The sequence below is a fragment of the Corvus moneduloides genome, chromosome 12 (assembly GCF_009650955.1).
Source record: "Corvus moneduloides isolate bCorMon1 chromosome 12, bCorMon1.pri, whole genome shotgun sequence".
NCBI classification, from domain to species: Eukaryota; Metazoa; Chordata; class Aves; order Passeriformes; family Corvidae; genus Corvus; species Corvus moneduloides.
The window spans coordinates 12,323,976-12,351,708 of record NC_045487.1 but is presented as its reverse complement, the minus strand read 5'-3'; the positions used below and the strand labels follow the sequence as shown (position 1 = coordinate 12,351,708).

General features: G+C 38.9%; 1 protein-coding gene across 2 annotated transcripts; it reads left to right on the top strand.

The window, feature by feature from the left end:
* Positions 1-587: 587 nt before the first annotated feature.
* Positions 588-27,726, top strand: CYLD (CYLD lysine 63 deubiquitinase). Of its 2 annotated transcripts, none has more exons than XM_032121633.1 (17): positions 588-725; positions 4,569-5,229; positions 6,431-6,598; positions 7,616-7,721; positions 8,755-8,850; positions 10,020-10,136; positions 11,669-12,048; positions 13,462-13,627; positions 14,442-14,583; positions 15,086-15,208; positions 16,508-16,599; positions 17,681-17,747; positions 19,246-19,378; positions 19,785-19,893; positions 20,887-21,005; positions 21,601-21,817; positions 23,268-27,726. In XM_032121633.1, the coding sequence occupies exons 2-17, from the start codon at positions 4,723-4,725 to the stop codon at positions 23,450-23,452; spliced, it is 2,727 nt and encodes a 908-aa protein (XP_031977524.1). In that variant the 5' UTR covers positions 588-725; positions 4,569-4,722; the 3' UTR covers positions 23,453-27,726. The 2 variants fall into 2 exon arrangements, with proteins under 2 accessions (XP_031977524.1, XP_031977523.1); XM_032121632.1 differs by having other exon boundaries at positions 6,431-6,733.
* Positions 27,727-27,733: the final 7 nt, after the last annotated feature.

Below are 27,733 nucleotides of genomic sequence, written 5' to 3'. Positions count from 1 at the left end.
GCCCACACGGAGGGCCTGTTATTAATTCTGCAATTAATTCTTCCCGGGGAGCATCGTGACTGCACAGGGACGTCTCTGCCACCTCCCGAGGAACCTCTCTGCGCGCGCCGGGGACAACCACCAGCGACTCCGGCTCAGGACACAGCGCTGGACGCGGGCGTGTCCCTTCCCAGAGCGGGCTGGAGTGGGGCGGCCTCGGGCAGCGCATCCCGCAGGCTCCAGAGCCCTCAGGGAGCCAAGCCCCCGCGCAGGGCCGGCACCGGGGCGTGGCAGCGGCACCGACCCCGCGGCGCAGTGCCCGCCCACCGCTGGGGGCACGCGCACGTCATCCAATCAGCGCCTCCGGAGCGCCAGAAGTCCCGCCCCCTCGCTCCGCGCGACCAATCAGCGCTCTCTAGGGGGCGGGTTCGGCCATCCGCCCCCTCCCCTGCGGCTCATACAACCGCGATGCACTGGAAAGCCCCGGATCCGCTCGTGACTGGCGGCGCTTCTCGCCAATAGTGCTGCGCAGCGGTGGCCCCGGCGCGCTGTGATTGGCTGCGGGCACGGCGGAGGGTCGAGGGGGAGGGCCTGCCGGGGCAGCAGGAGCGGGTGTGCGGGCGCTCGCTGCGCGGCCGTGGCGGCTATGGGGGAGCGCGGAGAGGGCAGGGCCGGCGCGTCGGGCGTGTGAGGGCGCCGGGACGGACCCGCGGGCGGGAGGCCCAGCCCGGGCCGAGCATGAGGAGGTGAGGAGCGAGCGGGTTCGGGCGCTGCCGCGGGACGTCGCTCGGCGCCGTCAGGCAGGGGCGCGGCTGGCGCGGGCGCCTGATCAGGCCGCGCTCCGGCCGATTCCGTGGGCGGTCGCCGTGAGCCGCCGCAGGCGCCCCTGCGGTTCTGGGGGAGCCGGGCCCAGCGGCGGGGCCGGGCTGGGCCGGGGGTGGCGGTGGCTCCGCTCTTGGCGGGCCCTGCTGGGCCTTTCTGGCACTTCAGCCTCAATCCCCGGGCAACGCGTTGGCTACTCAAGAAGTGTTTCGGGACTTTCCTTCCCCGTCCTGCACACAGCCGCCTGGGGAGGAGAGAAAATGCTCAGATTTGGGGGGGGAGGATAATAATTCTCCAAAGCTGAGCCTTGCACGGAGCCATGTGGGTCTCATGGACGTGTCTTGCCATGAAACACTCCGTGAGAGAACCAAGTGAAATACGATATTCCGTATCATTTCGGAATCTGAGCACACGTATTTCATTTTTTTTGGGGAAGACTGGACGCGGGGTGTCTGCAGGGCGGCCGTACTGGCAAATCTCGTAACGCCACAGCATTCTGGCCCTTGAGAATGATTCCTGTTCTTCCTCTCACGGGGATTTTTTGAATCAGATTTATAACGCCGAACACAACTGCCGGTGCATTTTCCCTTAGGAATCATGTTACCAGTACGAACGTCTTTGTATTAGGCTGTTTCAACCGCTGTTTTTGAGAAACAGTTTCTATTTCTTCCACTCATGGCTTGTATTGCCAGCATGTAATTCTGTGTACATTGAGCTGCAACTAAATTTCCCTGCTCCTAGTTTTAACCTTCACGTGAAAATTGGTTTTGGGCTGTTGAAAAACAGAGCTGTGCATCTCAGGTGGTTAAATTATTTTTGGTATTAAAGTGGAAGTTTTTTTAAGAAACTGTGCAGTTTATTTTAGCCTTTTCATTTTATACTCTGGATCAGAGTCACAGACGTGTGTTCATTCTGAAACCTGATAGCTGGTTTAAACATCTCTATATAGTTCATGTAAGGTTCCTGCAGGGTAGAAGCAGAGTTCTTGAATTTCAGAGCAAACTGTTATTCTGATGAGATGTCTCTGTAGCGGCAACAGTGGCTCATGACAGAGGAATAAAGGAAGTTAGGGAAGCTTTGAAGTTAGGTAGCTTATGGCCTACACCTGACAATTTTTTAAAAGTGTTTTTCTTGCAAACTGTGTGGTGTTGCAGTTGTAACTGTGTTTTGCCTGTTTCTCCTCAAAGTCTTTAGAGCATGAAAAAAATGAGGTATTAGGTGGAACAGAAGGATGCCGCTTAACAGGCTCTGACACTTAAATTGTCTGTATTGGTGGTCAAGTACTCTGGGGTTTGCAGAAGTGTTGTAGTTGCTGGTGTGTTGTGCAGTGTTGACTTTTTGGTAAGGGTTAAGTTGTTTGGTTTCCAAATTAATCATACAGTGGTCTAATAGTTGATTTTGGTCATAGTCTGATATGACTACCCTGTTTGTTCAGCAAAGATTTTACTTTATTCACAGAATTCCATGGAAAATGGCTGTAAAAATAATCCTAAAATCAGTGGTGTATGCAAATGTACTTTTGATACACTGCCAAAACTTAATGTCCTTTTAACAAGCTTTTCTGTGCTCTTGAAATCTAATTTATCACTTGTATTATTCTAAAAGAAGGGTATTTGGCTTTTAAAGCTGTATGGGACGGTGGTTGTAGATAAGTTTTTAAAGGAAGGCATAGGGATATAGGGATAATGAATTATTTATTGAAAGAAAGCCATTTGGTACTATATCCAGTGGGTTTAGTAGCATTTCTGTGGATGACTAGGGCTTTGAAAGACTGACCACACACCACATAAAGTTATTACATAATCTAAATGCAGCTGTTGGCATGTTTTCTCACTGAATTCTTTACTACTAAACATGTGAAGATTTTATTATTGCAGCAATGAACTTGCAAGCAAGCTATACTTACTAAAAAATAGATATGATAAAGCTTATTTTAAATAAATTTTTTCAATCAACCTTTTTCAAGCTGTTGAACGGACTTCCTCTTTTAATATATTATTCCATACATACTTATTAAAATTAATTATTTATCAGAATCCCTGTAATGTCAGAGATACTTGTTTGTAGTCTACTGGGGATTGAGAAACTTTGTGGAATGGCTCAAAAAAAAAAGAAAGGTAAGTGAAGTGTGCCAGCTTTTGAAAGCTGAGAACATAAAATGGAACTATGAAGAGCAAGACAAGGTTTTTTTCCCATTGTGTGAAAAAAAGTAAGGGAAGCAAACCAATCAGAACTTGTATGAAACTCTTATTTTAACATCTGAGTAGACTTAAAAAAAGCTAATGGTCATTTAATCATGTTTCCATGTGGCACAGGGGGAGGGGAATCCTGCTGTGTTTTTCATCAGTTTCCACATAAACTATTTCAGTCCCATGCTCACACCACTTTTTTGTTAATCATCAACAAACATTAAAGCCCATTTATATGTATCAAATGAAAGTGAGGAAAAATATTTTTTAGCTTGGAAACACATGGATGGTCTACCAGACTTTCCTTCAGTGAGATCAGAAACTGTCTAGATCCTGCTCCTCAGGTGTTAATTACTTTGCAGATGGAAACACATTAAGCCACAGAACTCCTGTGAGCTGCTGCAGCAGCAGTGTTGAGGTGTGGTGGTGACACTGACACCCACGTGTCACATCTGTGCAGATGAGAAGCAGGTTTGAGTGTCTGGATGGTACAGGAGCCTCACTGAGGCAGCACAGGAATGTGTGAGTTCCTAGGGACTGAAAGTTGAGACTTTGCCCAAATTTCAGGTTGTCTATAGTTACTACTTTTCTTTGGGGAAAGAGTTTTGTTAAATATTCTGTCTGTTTAAAAAGATGAGAAAAATAATTACAGCACTATTAGTAGCAATGGGGAACAAAGACAACAGACCCCTTTGTATGTCCCAAGAAGATCCGTTTATTTCCGAAAGTCTCTTTCTTTGTGTATCCAGTGTGAACTAACGACACATATGCTCAAAGAAGTATTTTTAAATTGTTCTTTTTCACTTCATTGGTTGTGAGCTATAGTTCTTAAGATGATGTTTAACCAAGGTGTTTGCTTCCATGGTTTTTTAATAGCTGAAAGTGAGGTATTTTTTACTTTGAAGTGAACTATCTTTCTAGAATGATAAAAGTAAGAGCCTCCAATTTTTTTTCTGAGAACTGCATGTTGCAATGTTGGCACAATTAGGTTTTCATATATTGTATATTACTGGAACTGTCCATTTCTATTAAAGAAATGGCTGTTACAAGTTACTAAAGTTCCCATTTTCTGCTGCTCTATTTTGTCAACAAAATTTTCTGCTTCACTAAATCAAAATGTTATGCAGAATGACAGATGCAGTGCACTTTGTCAGAAATAAGTAGTCACTAAACATGGGAAAAGAACTTTATAGTGGAAAGTTTCATTAAAATATTGTTTGTAAACCAGAGCAGGTTGTTTATTCATGTTCATTTGCACTTAAGTTTTCTTTTTGCTTTCACTTATGTGTGTTTTCTTTGTTTTCTGCATTTCATTACATGTTTTCCACAACCCCTTTTTTCAAGGAACTAGAGAAGGAAATGAAATACACAGCAATAAGGAGCAGAGATGGGTAAATGGGTCTGTCCATGATCAGCAGTACAGTGGCTGTTCTGGGATTGTGGTCACTGCCTTGCATTTGTTGAACTCTGATCTGTATGAGGAATGAGTCTGGTCACAGATTTAAATTGTTTTATGTTTTATTTAAGACTAGCTGTACTTACCCAATTCAATTGTTTTTTCTTTTCTTTTTATTCTAGGCTTCCTGCTCTGAATGTGTTTCTTTGCAGAAGGAATATTGCACTGTTTCACAAAGATTGGACCCTTCAGTAGAATTTGGAAAGATCTCTGCATATAAATCAAGAGCTTATTTTTCTTGAAGACTTCTGTGCAGCTTTTAAAGTTTTAATCACAATGAATTCAGGCTTATGGAGTCAAGAAAAAGCAAGTTCGTCCTACTGGGAAGAGCGGATCTTTTACTTGCTTCTCCAGGAATGCAGTGTCATAGACAAGCAGACTCAAAAGCTCTTGAAAGTGCCCAAAGGTAGCATTGGGCAGTTTTTTCAAGACCGTTCTTCTGTGGCACACTCCAGAAATATTCCATGTAAAGGCAAGAAACTGCAGATTGGATTAAAGATTCTGGAACAACCTCATGCAATCTTGTTTGTGGATGAGAAGGATGTTATAGAAATAAATGAAAAACTAGCAGAGTTGCTTCTGGCTATTACTAACTGTGAGGAAAGATACAGTTTGTTTAAAAGCAAAAGCAGGTTAGCTAAAGGCGTCCAGATAGATATTGGCTCACCTGTTAGAGTACAGCTGAGATCAGGGGATGAGAAATATCCTGGAGTTGTTCGCTTCAGAGGGCCCTTAATGCAAGAAAGGTCCCTAACAGGGATATACTTTGGAGTAGAATTGCTGGTAAGTTACTTGCTAAGGGGTAGTATCAGATATGCTTTATGAGGTGAGCTAAATAAATCTTCACTATAAGGAGAAACTCCTAATAATTTTTTTTCTAGAAGCATAGTTACCCCTAAAAACTGTACCTTCATTCTCATAAATATTTTTATGTGAATGTGCCATATCGCATCAGCCTTGTAATCTCCATGTTAAGTGAAGCTGGATGTGGTGCATGGGCTGGCAGAAAGACTTGAGCATACTCTGAGTCCTCTAGCCCAGAAAAATTTAATTCATAGAATCATGGAATGGTTTGGGTTGGAAGAGACCTTAAATATCATGTAGTCCCAAACCTCTTGCTATGGGCAGGGACACCTTCCACTAGACCAGGTTCCCCAGAGTTCCGTCCATCGTGGCCTTGAACACTGCCATGGATGGGGCATCCACAACTTCTCTGGGCAAAAATGCTTGCATCCCTATCATGGTGAATATCAGACTCTCAGATTTCTGTTGAGTGCTTTGTTTTCTGGTGTCAGGATACAGTCCATAAATGCAGGGTTGGATTTTAGGGCTGCTGTTTTTGTAGATTCCTAAAAGTCCAATGGCAACTAGTTAAAATAGAGAATGTACCTGTTGTATGCTCCTTGTGAGATACTTGTACAAAATTAATGGCAACCGTAAGCTATTGAACTCAGGAGAGTTCTCATCTTGTTGTAGGAGTATATTTTTCAAAGTACTCTTTAAACTTTTCCTGGACTCTTTGTAATTCCCACTGAGAACCTCAGGGAATATCAGGCCCAAGTGTTTCTGAAAATCATTTCACTTATATGGCATATAAGTGGAATTTTTGAATGCTTAGCATTATGTCTAGTAAGAAGTAGTCTTGTCTTGATATGGCAAAAATTTGATGATTGAAGCAAAATTTGCACCTGAAGAGAACATGCTTCTCTGACTATAAAGGCTTCTGCCTGCGGCTACTCCCTAATCTAATGACATCTTGCTCTTTATTCTCCTGAGATAGACAGTTTGTGTATTTGCCACAGATTCTGACAACAGAATTCTCTCAATATAACGATAGTTCATCAGGGAAATTCTTAGTGCAGTTTGTCCAAAACACTGGATTGTGTTGCTGCTTTTTTAGTAGTCTGTTTTTTCACAGAATACATGGTTTGGTTTTTTATCTTTTCTTTTTTTTTCCCCTTCCTCTTCCTCCTCCGACACTTAGGAAGAAGGTCGCGGTCAGGGCTTTACTGATGGACAGTACCAAGGCAAGCAGCTTTTCAGATGTGATGAGGATTGTGGGGTTTTTGTTGCTTTGGACAAACTGGAGCTGGTGGAAGATGATGACAATGAACTGGAAAGTGACTATGCAGCTCCAGTTGACACAATGCAGGTAGAACTTCCTCCTCTGGAGATCAACTCCAGGGTTTCTCTGAAGATAGGAGAGAGTATAGAGTATGGGACAGTTATATTCTGTGATGTCTTACCAGGAAACGAAAGTTTAGGATACGTTGTTGGAGTGGACATGGTAAGAAAATAATCTGACTTTAATAACTTCTGCATGTGTGTTAGCTAGTGAATGACATGCACTTAGAAGAAGAAACATTATCCACAAGCTACTTCAGCGGAGGCTGACCTATAATGGGAAATAAACACTGTGTTCAAAGATGCCCCTTGGTGGTAATTGTTTCTTGGCATCAGGTAAATGGTGTCCTACTTGATGCTAAACAGTTCAGGCAAAATACTCTGCTTACTCTGAGGAGCCTCCACTGAGCTACTTGCCATGTTAGGTGTCAGTCCTGAAGTCATGGAGTTGAGTGTTCGTCTTGTGAGACTGGCTTTGTTCTGCCTGTTAAAAAAGTAGGCTGGGTGTCTTTTTCTTTTGTTAGCCGTTTTAAAAAGCTTTTTTTCATGTAACTGTTTTGTTTGACTTTGTTCTACCTTAAAAGTATGAGCTTCAAGTACAAAAGTTGATCTCTCAAGAAAATGTGAAGCTTGTCATTAAAAATTGTTTCTAGCAACATGAATTTTTTTTAAATAAGCAGCTTTTAAATTTTTGGTAGTTCAAGATTGTTCTGGTTTTATAGGTTAGATGCTTCCATTTTCTTGGTTGCAGCAGCTGTTCCATAACAATGCACTGGAGTTGTTCTAGCTTGTTTATCAGCAATGTTTTTTAGAAGAGAAATGCTTGTTAAAGTAGGAACTACTTCTCAAGAGAGCAGGTTTTAAGCTTTTGTCTTTAAAGACTGTAATGTTTGCCTATTCTAAATAGAAAATTTGTTACAGGAAAAAGTAGATGTTGTCAAATCTTTCATTTTCCTACTTTTTATATTCCTAAAGACATATGTGTGTACTCAGTATGATGTAAATCTTCTTTTGGGATACATGTAATGTGTTTTTCTATTTTTAGGATAATCCGATTGGAAACTGGGATGGAAGATATAATGGAATACAGCTGTGCAGTTTTGCAAGTGTTGAAAGTACACTTCTTTTGCATATCAATGATGTTATTCCAGGTATGCCCTGCTTTCTTAGCCAGAAGGCAGACTTCGACAGCATCTAGGACATCCTCCACCTAGGCACAGTTATATGATTAAAACAATACAGCAGAATTAATATCCTAAATTCACTTGAATTACCTTCTGTGTTATACTTCTCTTCAGTTTCACCCTCCTTTGGGTTACAGTCTCACTAGTAGAAAAGCTTTAATACTGAACACAATTCCTGTCAAATTGTATAGTATTTATAATACTATGCAGTGTATAATATTCATGAATATGTGAGTGTCTGTAGTGGGAATCTTTTCTATGGACTGTTGTTCAGTTTACTCCAGGAGTTCAAGTATCTTGATCAGAAAGCTGTTCTTTCTTTGCTTGAAAGGTGTTGACAGTATTAGGTGTACATTCTGTGAATAAATACTTGGAAATGCCTGTCAAGACTGGAAAAATTCACTGAAGTAATTCACTGAATAGTGTTAATTTGTAACAACTACAGTACCCTGATTCCTTTTCTGAAGAAAAGAAAGTTTATATGAGACTTTTGTTTGGGCTCTGTCTCTAGGCAGGTTCTAATGACTGTAGTCTGTAACTGTTGTTCTCACTCTTCAGTTTGACTGACTTTTCTTATGTCTGCCTCCTGCATGCTGGTTTAGTTGAGATGCGTGTTTTTGCACAAAGTTTCTGCTCTTCTCTGGAGAATTCATGGGGACATCTCCATTTTTTTGAAAAGAGCATTTATTGTAGATGTGTTGGTAGAATAAAAACCTTAAAATTTCTTGCATCTGTTTCCCATAATGGAAGTAGATACATATGTTGAAGGATGTAAAGTCAACCTATTTGATATGTTCAAGAAGTAATGGTAGACTTCAGAGTAAACAATTGCTGATGTGATAAAAGCAAATTGTATACATATAAAATGTTGGTTATGTGCCAAACAAGGCTTTGTTCCATTCAGTGTTAAAGCTTGTGATGGCAGACCTTTGCTCAGTTACATTCTGAGGTGAACTTTAGAAAAGGGAAGCTAATACTCTCTTCATGTACCATGTCTTAGAGACTGTGTCACAGGACAGGAGACCTCCCAAGCTTGCCTATACCTCAAGAAGTGGTGACAAAAGCTCATTCAATCATAGTAAGCCAAAGGCTATAGGTACGTATGGCAAGGGATTTTCTTTAGTTATGTAAGATTACAAAATTTTGTTGCTTGCAAAAAAAAAAGTCTTTTTATCAGTTGATTTATTATTTCAGTTATGTGTCAAGTTCATAGAATCATCAAGGTGGGCGGAGACCTTTAAGATCAAGTGCAACTGTAGTTAAAAGTTAAATTTCTGTGAAGTAGAGTGTTAGTATGAATTTATTTAATCATTATAAAGATGGTAGACAGTTTAAGTTAAGATTGCTCAAACTGCCTTCATTTTCATGAAAAAGAGTTTGAGGTTTAGCAAAAATTCAAGACTGTATTACCTAGTTGTCTAGTATCACCGGGTCAGGGCTGCCTTCCGTTTCTCTGGAAGTGTGGTGTGTGTTTATTGTTTCGTTTTGGTTTGGTTTTTAGTATATATAGTTTGCTGTTGTCTTCTTGCAGAACAAGGAACTTCAAAATTTTTAGCCCCGGAGCAGATCTACTTAATAGTGCCTGTATTAATTTTGCTGTGATTCAAAACCAGAATTGAATTCCTGAAATATAAACTTCCTTGACTCTGTTTTTGTCCAGCTCTGAAAATCCTCCCAGGAAAAAAACCCCAAAATTGAAAGAGAAACAATTTATCCTTTTTTTTTTTTTTTTCCCTAAAGGCAAAAATCAAAATTCTGTGTCTACATTGGATAGTAGAATACTCATGATAGTATATTCTGTAAGTTGTCATTTTACTTGGCATTGGATGCTGGCAGAGATGATCTTCACTGTGGTAACTGTGGTTATATGTTGGCACAAGTTATAGAATTGAAAGTAGATCAGTAATTTATTTGCCTACTGTGAAATTTCAGTGCTTTAGAACCAAAACCCACCTGCTGTAACTGTATTGCAAATACTTTCTTCTGTCCATAATTTATAGTCACGAAAAATTTGCTCTTGAGAGATATCTGCTGCCTTCTTTTAAGCTTGCTGACTTGAAATTTCAGCTTAGAGTGTATGTTGGTTTGGTGTAGACTTACACCTTGTAAGCTTAGAACTGTGTTAGCCTTGATGGGAGGGTTTGCTCCTTTGTGGAAAGGCAGTTGTATATTCTTGAAAGTATAACAAATTTATACTATGAAATAAGAGTGTAAGTGACCTTTTGTAAATAGAGATTAATCTCTTCAATAAAATATGTGTTCTAGGATCTACCTCTGAACCTGGAAATAGAAGCAGATCTGAAGTCTTCTATACATTAAATGGCTCATCAGTTGACTCTCAGCCTCAAACAAAAACAAAACCCCCATGGTATATTGATGAAGGTAAAGAGAGAGGATAGTTTTTTATATATTTATTTTAGAAACCCCCAAAACAAAACTAGAGTACATTATGCTCTTCAAATAAAACAAGGATGAGATTAAATGTAAAACAGTTGGACTGTGTTGTCTTAGTGGAATACATACTACAGAAAAAGCATCTTGAAAGCCCTGTAAAATGTACTCTTGTCTTGGTGTGACCTGTGGTTTTATTCTGCATGTAGGAGATTACGTTCTTGGCAACTCATGTGCAGCTCTGTGGGAATGCACATGTCTCACAGGCAGAATAAAAGCTGAGGCTGGGATGAAAGACACGAAGATATTCCTTGTAGCTGAGTATACGGAGTAATTGCATTTCGCCTGTCTTTGTAGCTAATGTTACAGATCCAGGGGAACTGTAATATCTGCCATGCCAGCTAATCAGTCTGGAAGTGGGAGCAGGGAAGTTATCTAAGCATCCATGGGTTTTTTTCTGTATTTTTTTAAAAGTTCCTTCTGTAAAATCTCCCTTTTGGTTTTTAAAAGTATGAGTGCACACACTTAAAGGATCAATATAGCTTGATTTGCTTCCAGACCTATTTTTTTTTTTTTCCTTTCCTGGTAAACTTTAGAAAAATGTGGCTAACTGGCTTCGTGACTGAAGGGGTAAATACTAAACTAATACTGTTAATTTGCAATGGAAACCTATAGCAGCAGTAGCCCCTAAATTCATTGAACCACAAAAGAAAATGGGTTAAAGTTATTCTTGGTTGTGTAACAGATGTCTTTTTTTTTTTAAACATTTTTTAAGACATTAACTTCATTTAATGAAATAGCATGGGGAGAACAGGTGAAGATGAATGAAGATTTTTGTTCTGTGAATAGCAATTGTGTATTAGAGACCCTTCCAACTCAGGGTATTCTATGATTATGTAGAGAGATAAGACACAGAGTGCTTGTGCTGTTACATAGAGTTGTGATCTCTTTTATCAGGCACTGCACTGGTCATGACATATTTAATCCTTTATTCTTTATAGATACTGATAGATTCCTTGTATTAAAACCAAAGTCTGTTGTGATAGTCAGGGGAATAAGCACTCTTCCGTTTGCAAATAATATTTGCAAGCAATTATTTATGTCTCTATAAGCTCTGAACCAAAGAATTCCCTTAGTCACAACGACCAATGAGCTCTTCCTGGTTTTGTCCCTTACAGTAATAATCCTTGGAGCTGTTAGCTCATGTTCAAAGAAAGCCTCATGTGAGGAGGAAAAAAAAGATTTCAATCTAAACCTTCCTGTAGTTTCTAACATCTCCTTTCTCTGTGCTGTTCATTTCTGTTGCTTGTGGTAAAAGTGGTGGGACTGCAGCAGTGTCTGCTCAGTCAGTTCTGTGTCTCCAGTGTTGCCAAGTGACAAAAGTCTTCCTAAATGTCCCCAGGTGTTAGTGCTTCCCACCTGTTAAATCAGATGTGGCTGGTTTGATAGCCAAGTCTTTCCTTTTTTAATACAGGCAAAAAAACCCCAACACTTAACTAACATCTTGGTTTTGATTTTAACAGCTGCTGAAGACCCTTCAAAATCACTTACTGATTCATCTTCTGGATTTGGGCATTCTTCACCACCACTGCAGCCACCTGTAACAAACTCTGTGTCTACAGAAAACAGATTTCACTCCCTCCCCTTTAGCTTGACAAAAACAACAAGTACTAATGGTACTATGGGACATAGTCCTCTCTCTTTATCTGTTCAGTCAGTCATGGGTGATGCGAATACTACAGCTACCCAGGAGAGTCCATCAACAGCAGGACCAATTGGAAACTCACATGGTCTTGAAGCAGGTTCCTTGGCAGAAGTTAAAGAAAATCCTCCTTTCTATGGAGTAATCCGCTGGATTGGCCAGCCCCCTGGAGTAAATGAAGTATTAGCAGGACTGGAACTGGTAAATATAATTCTAGTTCATATTAATGTTAATTACTAGTTTTCTTTATCAGAGCTGGTACCTGTATATGCTGCAAAAACAGCCAGTCTGGGGGATTTGCCCCAACAGGTTACCATGTGATCTCCTTAGCACTAAATTCTTTGATAAGCTCTGACTTTTGTGGCTGCCCTACACCTTACCCTGTTAATAGGCTCTGAGATGTCTTTGGATCACAATGGGCAATGGAATATGTAGGACTGATCACTTTCTTGCATTAAAGGAGTGTCCTTTGTTTACATTATGGAGATTGTAATTGAAAAATGAAATTTAAAGGTCCTTTGAAATGGAAATTTACATAAAATTCTCTAGCTGTAGTAGTCTTTGTTGAATATAATTTTTTGTTTGTTTGTTGTTTGCATATCAGCAAACAGGCAGTCAGAGTGATGACTGTCAGAGCCATAGGACTGGTTTTGATAATTGACAGTAGTGATATTGTTGATTTGACAGCCATGTGCTTTATGTGTTTCTGTGGGCCCTTTGTAAAAAAAAAAAAAAAAAAGTACAGTTGCCTCAAACATTAATTGCTGTTGCGTACTGACATTTCCTCTGGCAGCTGCTGCCAAGGTTGTGATGGGGTATTGGTTAAATGAATGTATACACAATTAGGGAGAGGTGGTTCTTTATTTTGGGATAATACCCAATAAAATTTTACATGAAGCAGTATAAAATTTTGTAAAACACAAGCAAAGTGAGAATGTGACTGGAATTCCAGCTGTTGTAAAAAAGTCCTGATCTTGTGGGTGTTTTGGGTGAAGTTGAAGCCACAGGCATTCTGAGACTGCTCCATAGGGTGTCATGCATTAACCTGGGTGCCACTCGTGTATTTCTGCATTAAAGCCTAGCCCTTGTTAGTAAGCAGGCAATATACCTTAAATCCTGTTCTTGAAGAGAACAGCTTGTTGTTGTTCACTCCTAGTTTGTGTTATCTCTCCTTGATGTACATTTTGTGTGTTTTGAAGTAGGCATTTTTCTTGTGCAGCCTAGTCACACTGAAATTGTTCACACTACCCCATGCTCAGTGATTTAAATTAAGTTGTAAAAAGTGCTCTTTCTAACTACAGAAGGAATCTGGACTAGGTTAAATTCACAGTCTCCCCTCCCACCTGTCCCACACTGCTTCTGATGGAATTCTTGTTTTATTTTGGATGGAGTGAAAGTTTAACCATGAAGAAAGAAACCTGCAACTCTTAATTTTCCTCAATAAATCCAGTTAAACAACACCTCAGTCGAGACTTTGGATACTAAATTCCAGAAAGAGTGTGCATCACGCTTCAGGGTAGCAGAAGGGTGACTTCTGGGTAGATACTTTATCAAATGTCTTACTGCAGAGTTGTAGAAGTAAGAAAAACAGTGAATTCTCACTTGAATTTTCAGGAAGATGAATGTGCAGGCTGTACGGACGGAACGTTTAAAGGAACTCGATACTTTACTTGTGCTCCAAAGAAAGCTCTTTTTGTTAAACTCAAAAGCTGCAGGCCAGATTCCAGGTTTGCCTCACTCCAGCCTGTTTCCAACCAGATCGAGCGCTGCAACTCTCTAGGTACTGACCTTCTGCTTATTTCTTGTTTATCAGCTGGGAACTGGCCAGGGCTTTGGTTTCATTCATTCCTGCAGTAAGTTCTTTGTATTGAACACTTGGAAATCTGTACAGGTATTACTTAATTGAGATTAATGAATAGAAGATCAGCCTGTACAGAATACAGTGATTCTTGAATTATTCTTTTATGCTTTAGAACAAGAAAATGTTAATATATTAAAAGAAATGTCATAAAATTATAGGATTTTTTTATGCTGTACACTTTTTACTTTAGAAGTTGTAAAACAATCTTGCTGAAAATGGTATTTACAACTCTAGCATTGTATGACTACATTATCAGAAATAAAGGCAGTTATTTTTCTATAATCCATAACATAAAATTATTTTATTCTCTAAATATTAACAAAGAAAAGCATGTATTTTTATGATGGAAGTTAGTGGTGAAAAACTCCTTTTGTTCCCTAACTTCGGGTATTTTAGATTTCTTGGGTCATGTTGTATTGCCTGGGACAACAGCAAAAAAAAGTGTCTGATACTTGTAAGATAGTTTGAACAGGGCATTTGTAATGAAAGGAGAACTTCATGCCTACTGGATAAAATTAATTCAGTGCTGCAGGCTTTCTGAAGCACTCTAGTGTGGAATGTAAGGCCTTCTTCACTCTCTGGAAGACAGTGAGTCTCAGCTATAATGCTATTCTAGTCCAGAGAAGGAATGCTTACACTAAGGCAGCAGCTTAGCTATAAAACATTAATAGGAAAATCTCAAGGGGGATAAAATTTGAGGCTTTAAAGTGTCTTTTGAAAAAAAAAATTTCAGCCTTTGGAGGTTACTTAAGTGAAGTTGTAGAAGAAAACACTCCTCCAAAAATGGAAAAAGAAGGTTTAGAGACAATGATTGGAAAGAAGAAAGGTATCCAGGGTCATTACAACTCCTGTTACTTAGACTCCACCTTATTCTGGTAAGTTCATAATTTGTATAGTGGCATCCCATGCTAGAAATGCAGAACCTGTGATCTTTGCTTGAGTGACTGTCTGTGTGTATTGCTGTGCAGCTCCCAGTGTCCTGTGCTGCAGTCGCTGTGCTCTCCCAGTGCAAGCAATGAAGTGCTGGTCATGTCCAAACTGGACTAGCCCTTATGGATCTGCTTGTTTAGACTAAGGGAGTCCCTGGCCTGTAAATGGTTGAAGAATAAGGAGAGCACAGGCCAGGAGGTGGAGGGAGGGAAATGCCTCTTACAGCTTCTTTGAGGAACCCTGCCTAGGCAACTGGTTCTGTACTTTGCAGAAAGGATACGGGGTTGGAGTGGACTTTGCTATTTAGTGCAGCTGTGTCCCCTGTCCATAATTGCCTCCTTTTGAGTTTGTTTAGTTAATTCTTCTGTGGCTTTGCTTGGTTTGTCTTATGTTGCTCAGGCATCTAAAATGGTCAAAACAGCCTTCCGTTTCCTTTTTTCTTTGTAGCCTGTTTTCTTTTAGCTCTGTTTTGGACACTGTGCTACTCAGACCTAAAGAAATGAATGATGTAGAGTATTATAGTGAGACTCAGGAGCTGCTGCGGACAGAGATTGTGAATCCTCTGAGAATGTAAGTAAAGACAAGAACTGGTCTCTAGTCTAACGTGAATTAGAGAGATCCTGCAGTGTTTGCATTCCTACTGCAAATCTGAGAAATTTGGCTATCTTCTGCTACTCAGTGTACTTTTTTTAGTATTTTTACTTTTCCTTCATGGCAAATTTATTCAGTGATAACTGGAAATAGTTATTCATTGTTTAGTGATAAAATGTTTTCACTAATTTCTTATTTGCAAATGGATCAGCACAAAGCCATTGTAAAATTTGTACAAAAACGAATACAAAAGTATTGATAAATACAAGTTATGTTTTCTCAGAGCATTCATATTTACATATTTTTAATGGTGTTGTACTTGATAAGAAAATTATTTGGGTTATCTTATATGGAGTTTCACAGTTCAATAAATTCAGCAGTGTTTTAGAAGTTTCATTACCTTTTACATGTGGTCTGTAAGTGACCAAAATGCTTTTAATAAAAGAACTTAATATGACCTTTGTAATTTCTTAGGCACAATGAGCAAAGGAGATGCAACAAAAATCTCAGTGTAAAGTTATTGTTCTTAAGCTTAATTTTTTTCAAACAAGTGAATAATACAGTTGTAGTTCCAAAATTCTGTGGGCTGTCACTGAACAATTTATGTCAAAGTTTTTATTTGATTCCTGGAATAAAATGTTGGCCCCTGAAGCCTTGTTCTTGTCAGGGAGTGTGTGGTTTGTCTGGTGTGTTCCAGAGTGTGTGGAATAGGTAGGATAGCAGGATACACACTGAGTAGCAGAAATCTCAGGTGCCTGAGATGGCTGAATGTCTTACTGTCCTTTTACCATGCTTAAAACTTGAGAGGAAAGGACTAAATACTCAAAGCCTCAGCTTCTTAGGTCAGCAGTACAGCTCTGTGACTTTTTCTCAAATATTGAAATTTATTTTTTGTTAGCAACTCTGGCAGTGCTGTTTATTATGTGACACTCTGAAATGATGTATTAAGAGGTGCAAATTAGAGTGAAAACAAATCAAAAGTAATTGACTGACAAATCCGAAAACAGTTATCCTGGTAAGCTGATGATTAAAAATGCTCTTAAAGGTTATAAAAGAACATTGAGCACTGCATTAAATTTATACTACATTAAGAAAACTGGGAGTCAGATTAAATATGAGAAATCAGTATGTAGGTTTGAAGAAATACTGTATACAGTTAAAGAAGGGTTTGAGAACCTGTATTTCAGTATTTAAGTGGTTGGTTGGTTTGGGGGTTTTTTGTACTTCTCTGACTTGATCACAAACTAGCTCATAGCTTATTAAACCCATTTATCTTAGATATGGATATGTATGTGCTACAAAAATAATGAAACTGAGGAAAATACTTGAAAAAGTTGAGGCTGCATCAGGATTCACTTCAGAGGAAAAAGGTAATGGGGGAGGCTTGCCTTGCTTGGAGACTTGTAAGACTCTAATATGAAGGAACTGAGGAACCTTAGTATATAATTATACCAGAACAAAACACCCAAATATTTTGCTGTGGCTGTAGTGTCTCTACCACAGATCTGAGGGACCATTGGCTCCTAGAAAGGTCTTTTCTGCTTCCTCAGGTATGTAAAGAACCTTATCTGAACAATTTGTGCAGTCTTCCACTGCCTGGATTTCTTCTAGTGCCTTCCTGTGCCTCTGTAACTCTCTTCTAGCAGTTGGTGGAGAAGACTCTGATAAGGCTGGGGTGTTTGTCCTCTTTCACAATGTCACTTTGATCCCCGAGGAATAAACTTTTGCACTACAACATTTCATTGTTACAATGGTTATGTAGTATTTTAAGGAACAAAATGTCCCAATCATATTAGAAAAATCATTTCCCAACTTTTTGATCTTCTGCTCCATATATTGATTAATTAGCATTGTATTATGTAGCTGTTTTGCTTTTATTCAGGAGAATACTACTTTCTTTGTAAATACTGAATGCTGGAACCACTATTTACTGCAGTTAGTGGCAGGGAGAGAAATACACCAGCAAACTGTGATGGGGGAGAACAGCCCTCTGGGAAGCTGCTGTTGGCTGCATTCTTGATTAGAGAACTCAGTCTCTAGTTTAGATGAACTTGGGACTGTTGTGTAGTTTTTGTGTTACTGTCACTGCTCCTCACTGGCTCTCTGCAGATTCATTGTTTCCTTTTGAAAGCTTTTCTTTCTCCTGGAAAGGTTGTGTGATGCCAGATGATTCCTCTGAAATACAAAGCATCTTTTTTAACTTTACGGGAAAGCTTTGTTGCCCTGTTGAGCCTGTACCTTCTATTAGGGCCATTTAACACTAAAAGAACAAATAGAGGTTTGTTATGAAAATGTTCATAGTTTGTCATAATCTTATTGTGGTAATAAAGCTGTAAAAACTAACTGTTACTAATTTTCTATGAAAATTTTGAAAATCTTCACTTTAAATGAGTCTTGAATAATGTATCTGGTTTTGCATGTTAACAAAACTTTTTTCTCTCCTCCCTCCAGATCCAGAAGAATTTTTGAATATTTTATTGCACCATATCCTAAGAGTTGAGCCACTATTGAAAATAAGGTGAATCTTTTTTCTTTGGCCTTCAAGGGTTTTGTCGTGTCTGTGCCATACAGAGAACAAAACATATCTTCCACCATTCAGCTTTTAGCACCAGTCTGTGTGTATTGTGCACATACCTGAACTTGTCAAGGAAAATTCAGAAGTCTCGTTTCTTCTTAGAAGGCTTAAGATTAGTAGTGGTAACACTGAGCATCATGCTCTTAGAGTCCTCTCAACACCTGAGTACTCTAAAAAGCAACATTGGCTTAAATGCTGGCTGGGATGGGAGGAGGTTACAGTTTATAGCAAATCTGATGAAAGCTCCCAGGAATTTCATCGCAGGAACTTTTGATGCTGAGATGAAACAGCTCCTACCTAACTGTTTTCATTTGCTGTTAGAGGCTAGTTAGTCCTATATGCTTTTTCTCTATAGTAGCAAAAACCATTTCTTCAACCGGAGCACAGTCTTCTATATCCTTTCTTTTGTACTTCCAGATCTCCTCCCAAATATATCAGATTTATGTTTATTTAACAGAAATATTATCTGAAAAACATTGGTACTTGATACTTGACTATGTTTTGAACATCTGACCTCAAAACATGCTTAAATTGGTAGCTTAATCCTGTGTCCCTCTCCCTGTCCATACGAAATGTGTTGTGATTTTGTGGTTCTTTTTTTTTGAACGGGATAATTGGTTTGTGGTAGGGGTGTGTGTGTGTTTAGTGGAAAGGGTGGGTTTTTTGTGTTCTTTTTTTTTTTGCTGGTGCTTTTGTTTGGTTTTTTGTTTTGTTTTTGTTTGTTTGTTTTCTGGTGAGGATGAAGATGTTTCTCCAGACTATTTACTATGGCTTGCATTGGCAGTTTGTGGTAACCTGCCTCAGAGTTTGCCTAGGTCTGGAAGGAGTATTAACAATTAGAGCTGGACAGCCTTGAATCTGGATTATCCTTTTGGAGAATTCTCTGCTAACTATAGAGCAAGTCTAGCAACATTAGCCATCTGTGTGAGACTTCCACTGCAGGAAGCAGTGTAAATATCGCCCTGATTTAGAGGAAATGTTTCATTAAACCCATCATACTGAAGATAATTATTGTTGTTTCATTTGATATTTTATTACTGAAACTCCTAATTGTCTCTTCAATGAAAGCTGCTTTATTGTCTTGGAGTTTTTGATGCAGATGCTTAGGAAGTATGTGTCAGTTGGTAGTTCAGCCATGCATAGCCATATGTTTTTAAAACATGCTCTGAAACTCACACTGATTTTTTTTTTTTCCTTTAAATTTTTCCATAATCAGTCCACATTTAATACTTGACTGCCTGGTACTTAGTCATTGGGGGCAGGAGGCTGTGTTTTGTTTGGCTTTGTTGTTTGGGGTTTTTTAAAGCACAATATATTTCAACGAAGAGGGAATGTTTTGTAGACTATTTTCATGTAGATGTTATTTTCCTAGTAAGATACTCGCTATTACAGTAGAGCTTCAGAATCTGTTGGTTTTTCTTTTCTTTAAATCTGTTTTTAGATCAGCAGGTCAGAAAGTACAAGACTGTTACTTCTATCAAATTTTTATGGACAAAAATGAGAAAGTTGGAGTCCCAACAATTCAGCAGTTACTAGAGTGGTCATTCATCAACAGCAACTTGAAGTTTGCAGAGGTTGGTGACAGCTGTTGCCTTGTTAGAAGTGATCATACCTAAATATCCGTCCATTCAGCAATGGGACAAAAGTAGGATTTGGTGTAAAAACATGCAGACATGGTGGAATTGGGAATATTGTGTCAGTGATCTGAATGCCTACGTAGCAAAAATATTTTAAGGTTCACTTAATGACATGTATTCTTTGGCTGAACAGATGAAAATGATTTAGGTAAAGAATTACTAAAAGAAAACTTCTTAGCTGCTGCCAGTAAGTTGTTTTAAGGACTAATACTTTTAGATACCTCTGTCAGTGGGCTGTGAGTTGAAATAACATGAATATATTTATAACATTAGAAGAATGTCTATAAACTTAGATAATTATTTATCTCAAGTTCATGACATTATATTCTGGTATTTTACTTAGGCACCCTCTTGCCTGATTATCCAGATGCCCCGGTTTGGAAAAGACTTCAAAATGTTCAATAAAATTTTTCCATCCTTGGAATTAAATATAACAGACTTACTTGAAGACAGTAAGTATGTAACATTGCATTGTATACTGAAAGGGAGTTGCTGAGAGTGCCTAACGCAGTGAAAGTACTAATGGTACTTCTGGTGGGGTTTTTTTGGGTTGTTTTTCTATTAGATATTTACCAAGATAGTGTGAGATGCTCAGGGTGAGAAGTGAAAGTTTACTGGCTAGAAGGCTTTTTTCCCTTATGTCAAGTAGAAGCTCTAATACAGAAGAATGTATAAAATACAATTTCCTTGATTGTGTTCATTTAAGTCTTGAGTAGCGGTACAGCTGAAGTTATTTCAGGAGGGTGTTTTTAAAATTGAGTTATTAGCAGCAAAGCAGTTCATTAATATGGCTGTTCATTTGGTTATCAGACTAGAAGGGAACCTGAGATGAAGATGTGCAGCTGTGGCATATTGCGACTGCATTTTTCAACCATAATTGTATCACTTCTTTTTGTGACCTAAGTTTCTGACATTGATCATCCACTGAATTTTTCATTGCATTACCAAAGGAAGGACATCTAGTTTTAAATTTGAGATTAGAATTAATAAGACTGCCAAAATTCATTAGAGTAATAATTTCTGAAGTTGTCATGGCCTTTTTTTTTCACTGTCTTGGCCATTAGCTTATGCTTTTTTCTTTTTTTTTTTTTTTTTTTTTTTTTGGTGGTGTTGATAGCCATAGGGGCTAAGCAAGCTCTACCAATATGATAAGAGAGAGCTAACATGATTTAAAAGCCTGGTTTTGCTTTTGTTTTTGCACTTGATTTTTATCATCTTGTTTTGCAACTTACCAGTGTAAATGTTTTTCTCTTAATGCACATTGCACCAAAGAGAAGTTAAATAGAGTGGTACATTTCTGCTTTGATTAGCAATCTCATTTTAACTTTTTGTAAATGTAGTGTCTTTCTCCATTTAAAATAATAGTTCTCCTGCATTTTTGTATTCATTTTCTTAAAAAAAAAGCCTCCCCAGCCTGGAGACTAATGCCTTTCTTGCAAATGCAGCTCCCCGGCAGTGCCGCATCTGCGGAGGGCTCGCTATGTACGAGTGCAGGGAGTGTTATGAAGACACTGATATTTCTGCTGGCAAAATCAAGCAGTTCTGCAAAACATGCAATACACAAGTAAGTGCTTATCTTTGTTATTCTCATGGGTTTAACCCAAAACTATTAATGCTGTAATAATTGAAAGAAAGGTAGAAGAGCACAGTGAGAGTTCCTCACCAGCTGCCACCCACCAAGTGAAGTGTCTCCTTTGGTGACAGATCAGGAACTCCTGCCTGTTTATCAACATGGCAACTGCCAAATCCAGGACTGGACACAGTGGAGAAATAGTAATCATGTGCTTTAAATCCCAATTTTATGTACATGCTACGTTGGTAGACTTGATAAATTCATGACAGAAATGCTTAAGTTTGCTGTTTGGAAATTGCGTGAAGATGTCCCTTATGGCTTGTTTTCCAATCTGAGCTTAGTAGGAAATCGTTGCATTAAACCTGACCTCCCTTCTAACCTTAGATTTGAATTTTCTGGGCAATATTGAACTACACTGGTGGGGAAAAATAGATGAAACATTTAGTCAGCTACTGTTACTGCAGTTCCTTCTCTAATGCCATTAATCTTCTGTTCAGCAGTAATGTTTTTTCTAGCTTTGTCTGCCACTGAAACAAATAATCTTATGGGGTGTTTTTTCTTTTCTGAAATATCACTTCAATTGTAGGTTCATCTTCATCCCAAGAGACAGAGTCATAAATTCAATCCGTTGTCACTTCCTAAGGATCTGCCAGACTGGGACTGGCGGCACGGCTGCATCCCCTCGCAGAAGATGGAGCTGTTTGCAGTTCTGTGCATTGAGACCAGCCACTATGTAGCCTTTGTGAAGTACGGCAGGGACGACTCCGCCTGGCTCTTCTTCGACAGCATGGCAGATCGGGATGGTAACCTCTCATTTAGTCTCTTCATTTCCTCTTACTTGTTTGTATATGTATTTTAGATTTCAGTGACTATTTCTTGACGTTTTGGGTTATTAGTATCATTTAACTTGATGTACGTGATGCTGGGATACTGATCTTGACTCAGCCTTACCTCAGCACATTGATTTTGTGGCAGCTGCTGATTTGCATATTCTGAATTTCACCTAAATTGGATACCTTAGTAAGCAGATGGTGTAGAAGTAACTGCAGAAGTTTTCTTGCAGGACTGCTTATACATTTTTCTATGCTTTGCAAATTTGGCAGAGAGAATTAATTTTAAATAATCAAGTTCAGGAATGTACTTTCAATTTGTATTTAACAGGAAGTATGTGATTATCAGTCAGCATGCAAATTTTTTTATTGCTTTTTCTTAAATGATTTACTGTAAATGCCTTTACAATAAAGGAAATAGTCACACATTACAACATCTATGCTATTCCTTTGAATCCCTTTAGAGTTATCAGTGGAAAATTGTTATCCTATAATAATACAAATGTCATTAAAACAAGTGTTTTCTTAGATACTGCTATTTAAACAGATCCCATTTAAATATGGACTCTCAATTCTGGTGCCTGAGAAAAACAGTAACAGATGAAGTGTCAGACATATAGTAACGATTTTTGCATGAAGTATTCTTGAACCCCTCTGTTACAGTGTGAGTTGGAAGGGAGAAAAGAATCTTGCCTCTTGTTGAAAATGAAATTGCTACAGAATTAGAGTCACTTTCTTAGAACAGCCAGAAGATAATCAAGCTTTGTTTCAGACTCCTTGAAATATGTATGACTGAAGTTTGTAAAGAACCACTTTATTTCAGGAATTTAGATCACATGAGATGCTGGAAATATCTCCTGCTGATCTTAGGGGGGTTTTTTGTATTGCAAATATTTTTCTTCAGCTTTTCTTCATAAGCTAAAAATACCTGCTGCGAACAGCAGAATATCCATACTTGTGTTGTTTGAATTTGCTCATTTTTATGTGGAAGATGGCCAGGAGCAAACCCTGCCTTAGTGTTGCAAGTCAGGTGCAGACACGGTTTGTAAATTCATCAGCTGCTACCAATTGTCTTGTTATTAACAAATTCAGTGCATGTGAGGTGGTTTATGTATTCAGGTCACTCTCCTAAAGTCATACGAAATTTTTAGTGTTAATGAAAACCCAAAGTTCTCCCCGGCTTTGTGTGGTGTTTGTGTGGGTGTGGTTTGTTGGTAAATACTACACTATTCTGACTCTAGTTGTGATTTCTTGAAAAATACACATTTCATAGATGTTTACCCTGCAGCAGTCCAGTGTGGCATATTTTAGAAGGCGTTTTCAAGAACTGGTGATGCTGTCATAATAAAAGTACATTATAAAGAGCAAACACATGTAGATGCTCTCCTAATCTGTTTCTTCTTCTTTCCTTATGGTTCAAAAGGAGGTCAGAATGGCTTTAACATTCCACAAGTCACCCCGTGTCCAGAAGTTGGTGAATACCTGAAGATGTCTCTAGAAGAATTGCACTCACTGGATTCCAGAAAAATCCAAGGTTGTGCACGAAGACTGCTTTGTGATGCTTACATGTGCATGTATCAAAGTCCAACGATGAGTTTATACAAATGATCCAGGATCTCTGCAGAACTGAAGAGACAGTTCAGAGTTACCCACTCTTAGGTTTGCTGCAGTTTTGAGTAGTTCAATGCAACCGTTGCTGGCAATGGAAGAAGTTGACTATGACATCAAGAGGATTTACTGTTCCAAAAACTACATATGGAGTTCTGTCACTGAAGTATTTAAGCATTTTGCACTCTAGGAAGTGTGCTTGCGTGTGTTTGTTTTATAAACAAAGTTAAGTTACTAAAACTTAAAAGCTTTAAGTGCATTGATGATACACAGGCATTTTTGAAGTGTTAAAGGTGAAATTATATGAGGAGAGATCTCCTTATCCATTGGGAATGTAAGGATACAGTGTTCTAGTTCAGTGCATTTCTGTGGACAGGGATTCTCATGTGTTTCTCTACACCCACCCTGTCTCCTCACCCTTGATCTTTTTTAACGCAGTAGATTCTCTCTGAAAGAGAGAATAACTTCAGTTTAATAAGATAAATTTTAGACTGCTCATTGCATATTATGTTATCTACTACATTCTTTTCAGTTCCAAAAATTAACATTCATTTAAAGATCTGAATCACTGTCTTGCAAAAATCAAGCACACAGACTTGCTGTGTTGTTAAGTTGCAATTTTTAGAGGGGAAAGAGAGGAAAAGAAGAGGGCATTAAGGGGACGCTTAATTGCTAAAATATAAAATTAGCAATGAAAGTTAACAGATGGCTTTTTCTAAGTGTCTATTTTTAAAGAAACAAAGCAGTCTGGAACAGAACAGCAACTGTACACAAATGATTCCAGGACAAAACAATAAAATTCATGGATTGCCTCAGGGAATGTTACTGAAGTGAATTCTAGTCCTTGGTAAACAAAACTGACTTTTCTACAGTACATTAAGCTACTGCCTGGGAATATGTTATACATCTGACTCTTCATTTCAGGATTAGTAATATTAAAAAGAGAATATTAAAAATCTCTGCCTGGAAAGATGAAACTATAAATAAAGGTAGATCAGAGTTTTACTGTATACCAAGTACCTGATGAAAACTAACTTGAAAAGCTGCAAAACCTGTGTTAATGTAAAATACTATACTTTGAAGTCTGTTGGTTCCTGTTTGCAATGAAATACTGTTGTTTTAGTTGCCTTTTAGCTACTTCTGTCTACACTGACTAGCAAACATGCAACTATATATATACAGTAACATCTGGTCGTACAAATTGCATATATATGAACTGTACATTTTCAACTCTTAAAATGTTTTATATGGAAACTTCCTTTTTGGGATGAAGTCTATAGAAGGGAAGAGATAACAAAATACAACAGAGGAAAAGCCACGTGAAAAAGCCACTGTTTTAGAGGCAATGGAGACTGATCCCTTATTGTAGAAAATGTGGTTACTTTGTTTTTCTTGGAAAACCTAGACTCTTTCTTTGGGACACACTCTACCATAGAATGGTAGTAGAGAGAGGTTTGAAAACTGCTTGAAGGACTAATCTGTGTAAAGCAGGGGGTGCTGAGGGGGTTGATCTGTTCCATTAGCCTTTGCATGAAGTGTGCTCTAATCTTTCACTCAAGAGTGAAAGGTTGTTAGAAGTGTCACTGTTGCTTTTGCCTCCAAGAGTCTCCTGGCTTTCATGTTCCCTTGCCTTATTTATCCTGTCTGTGCTCCTTGGCAAAACTCTTTTGTTTCAGTACTACCCTAAGCTCTTGACCTCTTTCTCTCCTGAAAAAATTCAGTGAGGTTTTAGGTGATGGATTCTATAACCATCTGTCAATGGATTGGTTATTGTCCATGGGCATTTCCTCAGCTGCATCCACCCTGCTTTGGGGCAGCAGCTCAGCTGTGTTGACAAAGATGCCACCAAAGCATCTTGTAGGTAACGAGAGTAGGGGCAGCCTGTGTTCATTCCCATGGGCTGGAGCCCACTGGGCAATCTGAGCAGCAGGTTTGGTAGCCCACCCTTGGCTGTGTATTGAAGAGGAGGATTGGCTGCAGCATCCATGTTCCTCAAGTGATGTTTTTAGAGCCCTGTTTGCAAAGCAAATGCTGAGGGGCCTTGCCAAGAAAGACAATAGTAATAGAATAGACTCAACTTGCTCTGCAAGGTTTGATCCTTTTAGCCCCAGGCCCACTGTGTCCCAACCTGGAAGGAGGTGCAAGCAGTGTCCCCTTTGAACGAGGAGCAAACACAGGCCCAAGCACAAACCTGTACCCATAAGACCAGTCTGCATGTGTGGATGCTTTCTCTTCCCTAGCCCTAGATTTATTTTTGACTTTCCCCAATGCATTAATTTCATGTCTTCCACTGGTGTCATCTTTCCAACCCTCCCAGCCTCATTACATATAGTTACCTCTTGCTGCCTGAGCTTGGAGAACAGTCTTGGACCTGCTATGGCCAGAGGAGAGAATTGGAATTGGCAGCCATATTAAAGTTTCCTAGGTGAATAATCTTGTAGCAAAATACCCACTCTTTTTTACTGGAATGTATCCAGCTTGTCAGGATACTCTTATTAGCAGAAATGAATTGATACAGATGGGTGTAAATGAGCTGCTTGGCTTCTTGCCTCCAATCTTCTGGCCTTTCAGTGGAAAAGGAAAAGAAGTGGGGACTCTTCCTGTGAGACATGTAGGGAGTATTCTTTACTGTGCACACTTCTTGGTGACAAATACTGTGTTTGGAAGGGCAGGCAGTGCTTTACAGCCTGCATTTTGTACTATAGATTACTGCCAAATGGTAAATAGTTTTGCAAGCACTAGTGTATGATTACATGGTTGGTTAGTTGTTTACTGGTGAAGAGGGCAGAGATGTCTTCTGTAGCATGCAAAAAAAAATTAGTTTTGGCAATCAAGGAGTCTTCTTTTAATCTAAAATGTATTGCTGTGTGCTGTACTGCACAGCATTGGAGGTGATCTGGCAATGTAAATGAAATGTTAAGAAATACCCCCAATTTTATTTCCTTTCTCAGAAACAAGTATACAAACAGAAAAGTGATTTCACTGTGAAAGGAAACTTGTGAACTTATATGCATAACTTATATGCAAGGGTAAAAAAGGCAGACTTTTTTGTGTTTTTTTTAAGCCTTCAGCATATATTTGTAGGGGATTTGAATAAGCTATTTTGAAGCCTGCATTTTAAGCATTTACTGCTGTTAACGGTAATGCCCAAAGATTCCAGTGACTAAGCACCCAATGTTTATGTTGTTTGATGCATTTGGAAACCTCCCAATCAGTTCTTTTCTCTTCCTTGTTTTTATATGGCGAATGTCCCCCCAAATTAATAGCACTTACTTAGATCATTGCTTCATGGTTTGGCTCATAAGTACTGCTAAACAATGGCCTTAACATGTGAGTAGGAAAATACATTGACAACGTGGTTCCTTACAGCCTGTAAAAATGTAAAGTTTCATAGGACATCATAAACTCTTGTAGCTGGGAAAAAACCTTCACCCCATACAACTTGCCTGCTCTGCTAAACATTTTTAGAACTAGGGGTTCAAAATGGAACAAATCACTGTGCCACTAAATCCTTGCTTATTTTGAATATGGAGGGTAAAGAGAAGGTATTAGTTAAAGGTGATGCCTTACAGATTTACTCAAGCAAACAAAATCCTTCAAGAAAACCCCAACCAAACCCACCATAAGTTACATCAGGCTTGTCTTGGGTGGGGCAGATAATTGGAGGAAAAAATACAAAAAATATCTATGTTCAGTAAAGGTCTTTCTAATATGTGATACTGATTCTGTGCTCTTGAAAATTGTAATACTGTGTTGTGCTGAACAGCCTGTGAGATTCCCATTTTAAGCAAGTACTCTGTGTAACAAGAATTGCTCTTGCTCATAAATGGTTCATTTCAATGCACTTATTTTTCTTGTGCACTTTATACTGCACTGAGCTGGGCGTGGTCACCATGATCCCTGACAATTGCCTGTTCCATATAATACCAAGGCACCACCATGCTGCACACCAGGCTGGTGTGGTTTCCTAACTGAGCTGGTGTAAAAAGCAGCTTGAAAGCTCTGTATTTTTACCACTGTAACAAAGCATGTTTTTATCTGTTCTTGATGTTTTGCTAAATAAACATCCCATGTTTTGTGCAGAAATAGTCTCTTAAACTTACAAGGCTGTCTCCAAGAAGGCACTAGGGAAACAAACCATTGGATCAGGTTGCCCTCAACTAGCCTTAATTTATTTTTTTTTTCCAATGATAGGGCTGAATGAGCTGCTGCTGGAAAGGAATGTACTATGTGCTCTTTCTGTATTAATATTAATTAAAAATATTATTCTTATGGCTCTAT

Bases quoted from the DNA above. Each gene is read 5' to 3' on its own strand.
- CYLD (XM_032121632.1), top strand. From the start codon at position 4,723: ATGAATTCAGGCTTATGGAGTCAAGAAAAAGCAAGTTCGTCCTACTGG. The intron at 7,722-8,754 runs GTATGCCCTGCT...ACCATGTCTTAG, and splicing joins TATCAATGATGTTATTCCAG to AGACTGTGTCACAGGACAGG. The intron at 21,818-23,267 runs GTAACCTCTCAT...ATGGTTCAAAAG, and splicing joins CAGCATGGCAGATCGGGATG to GAGGTCAGAATGGCTTTAAC.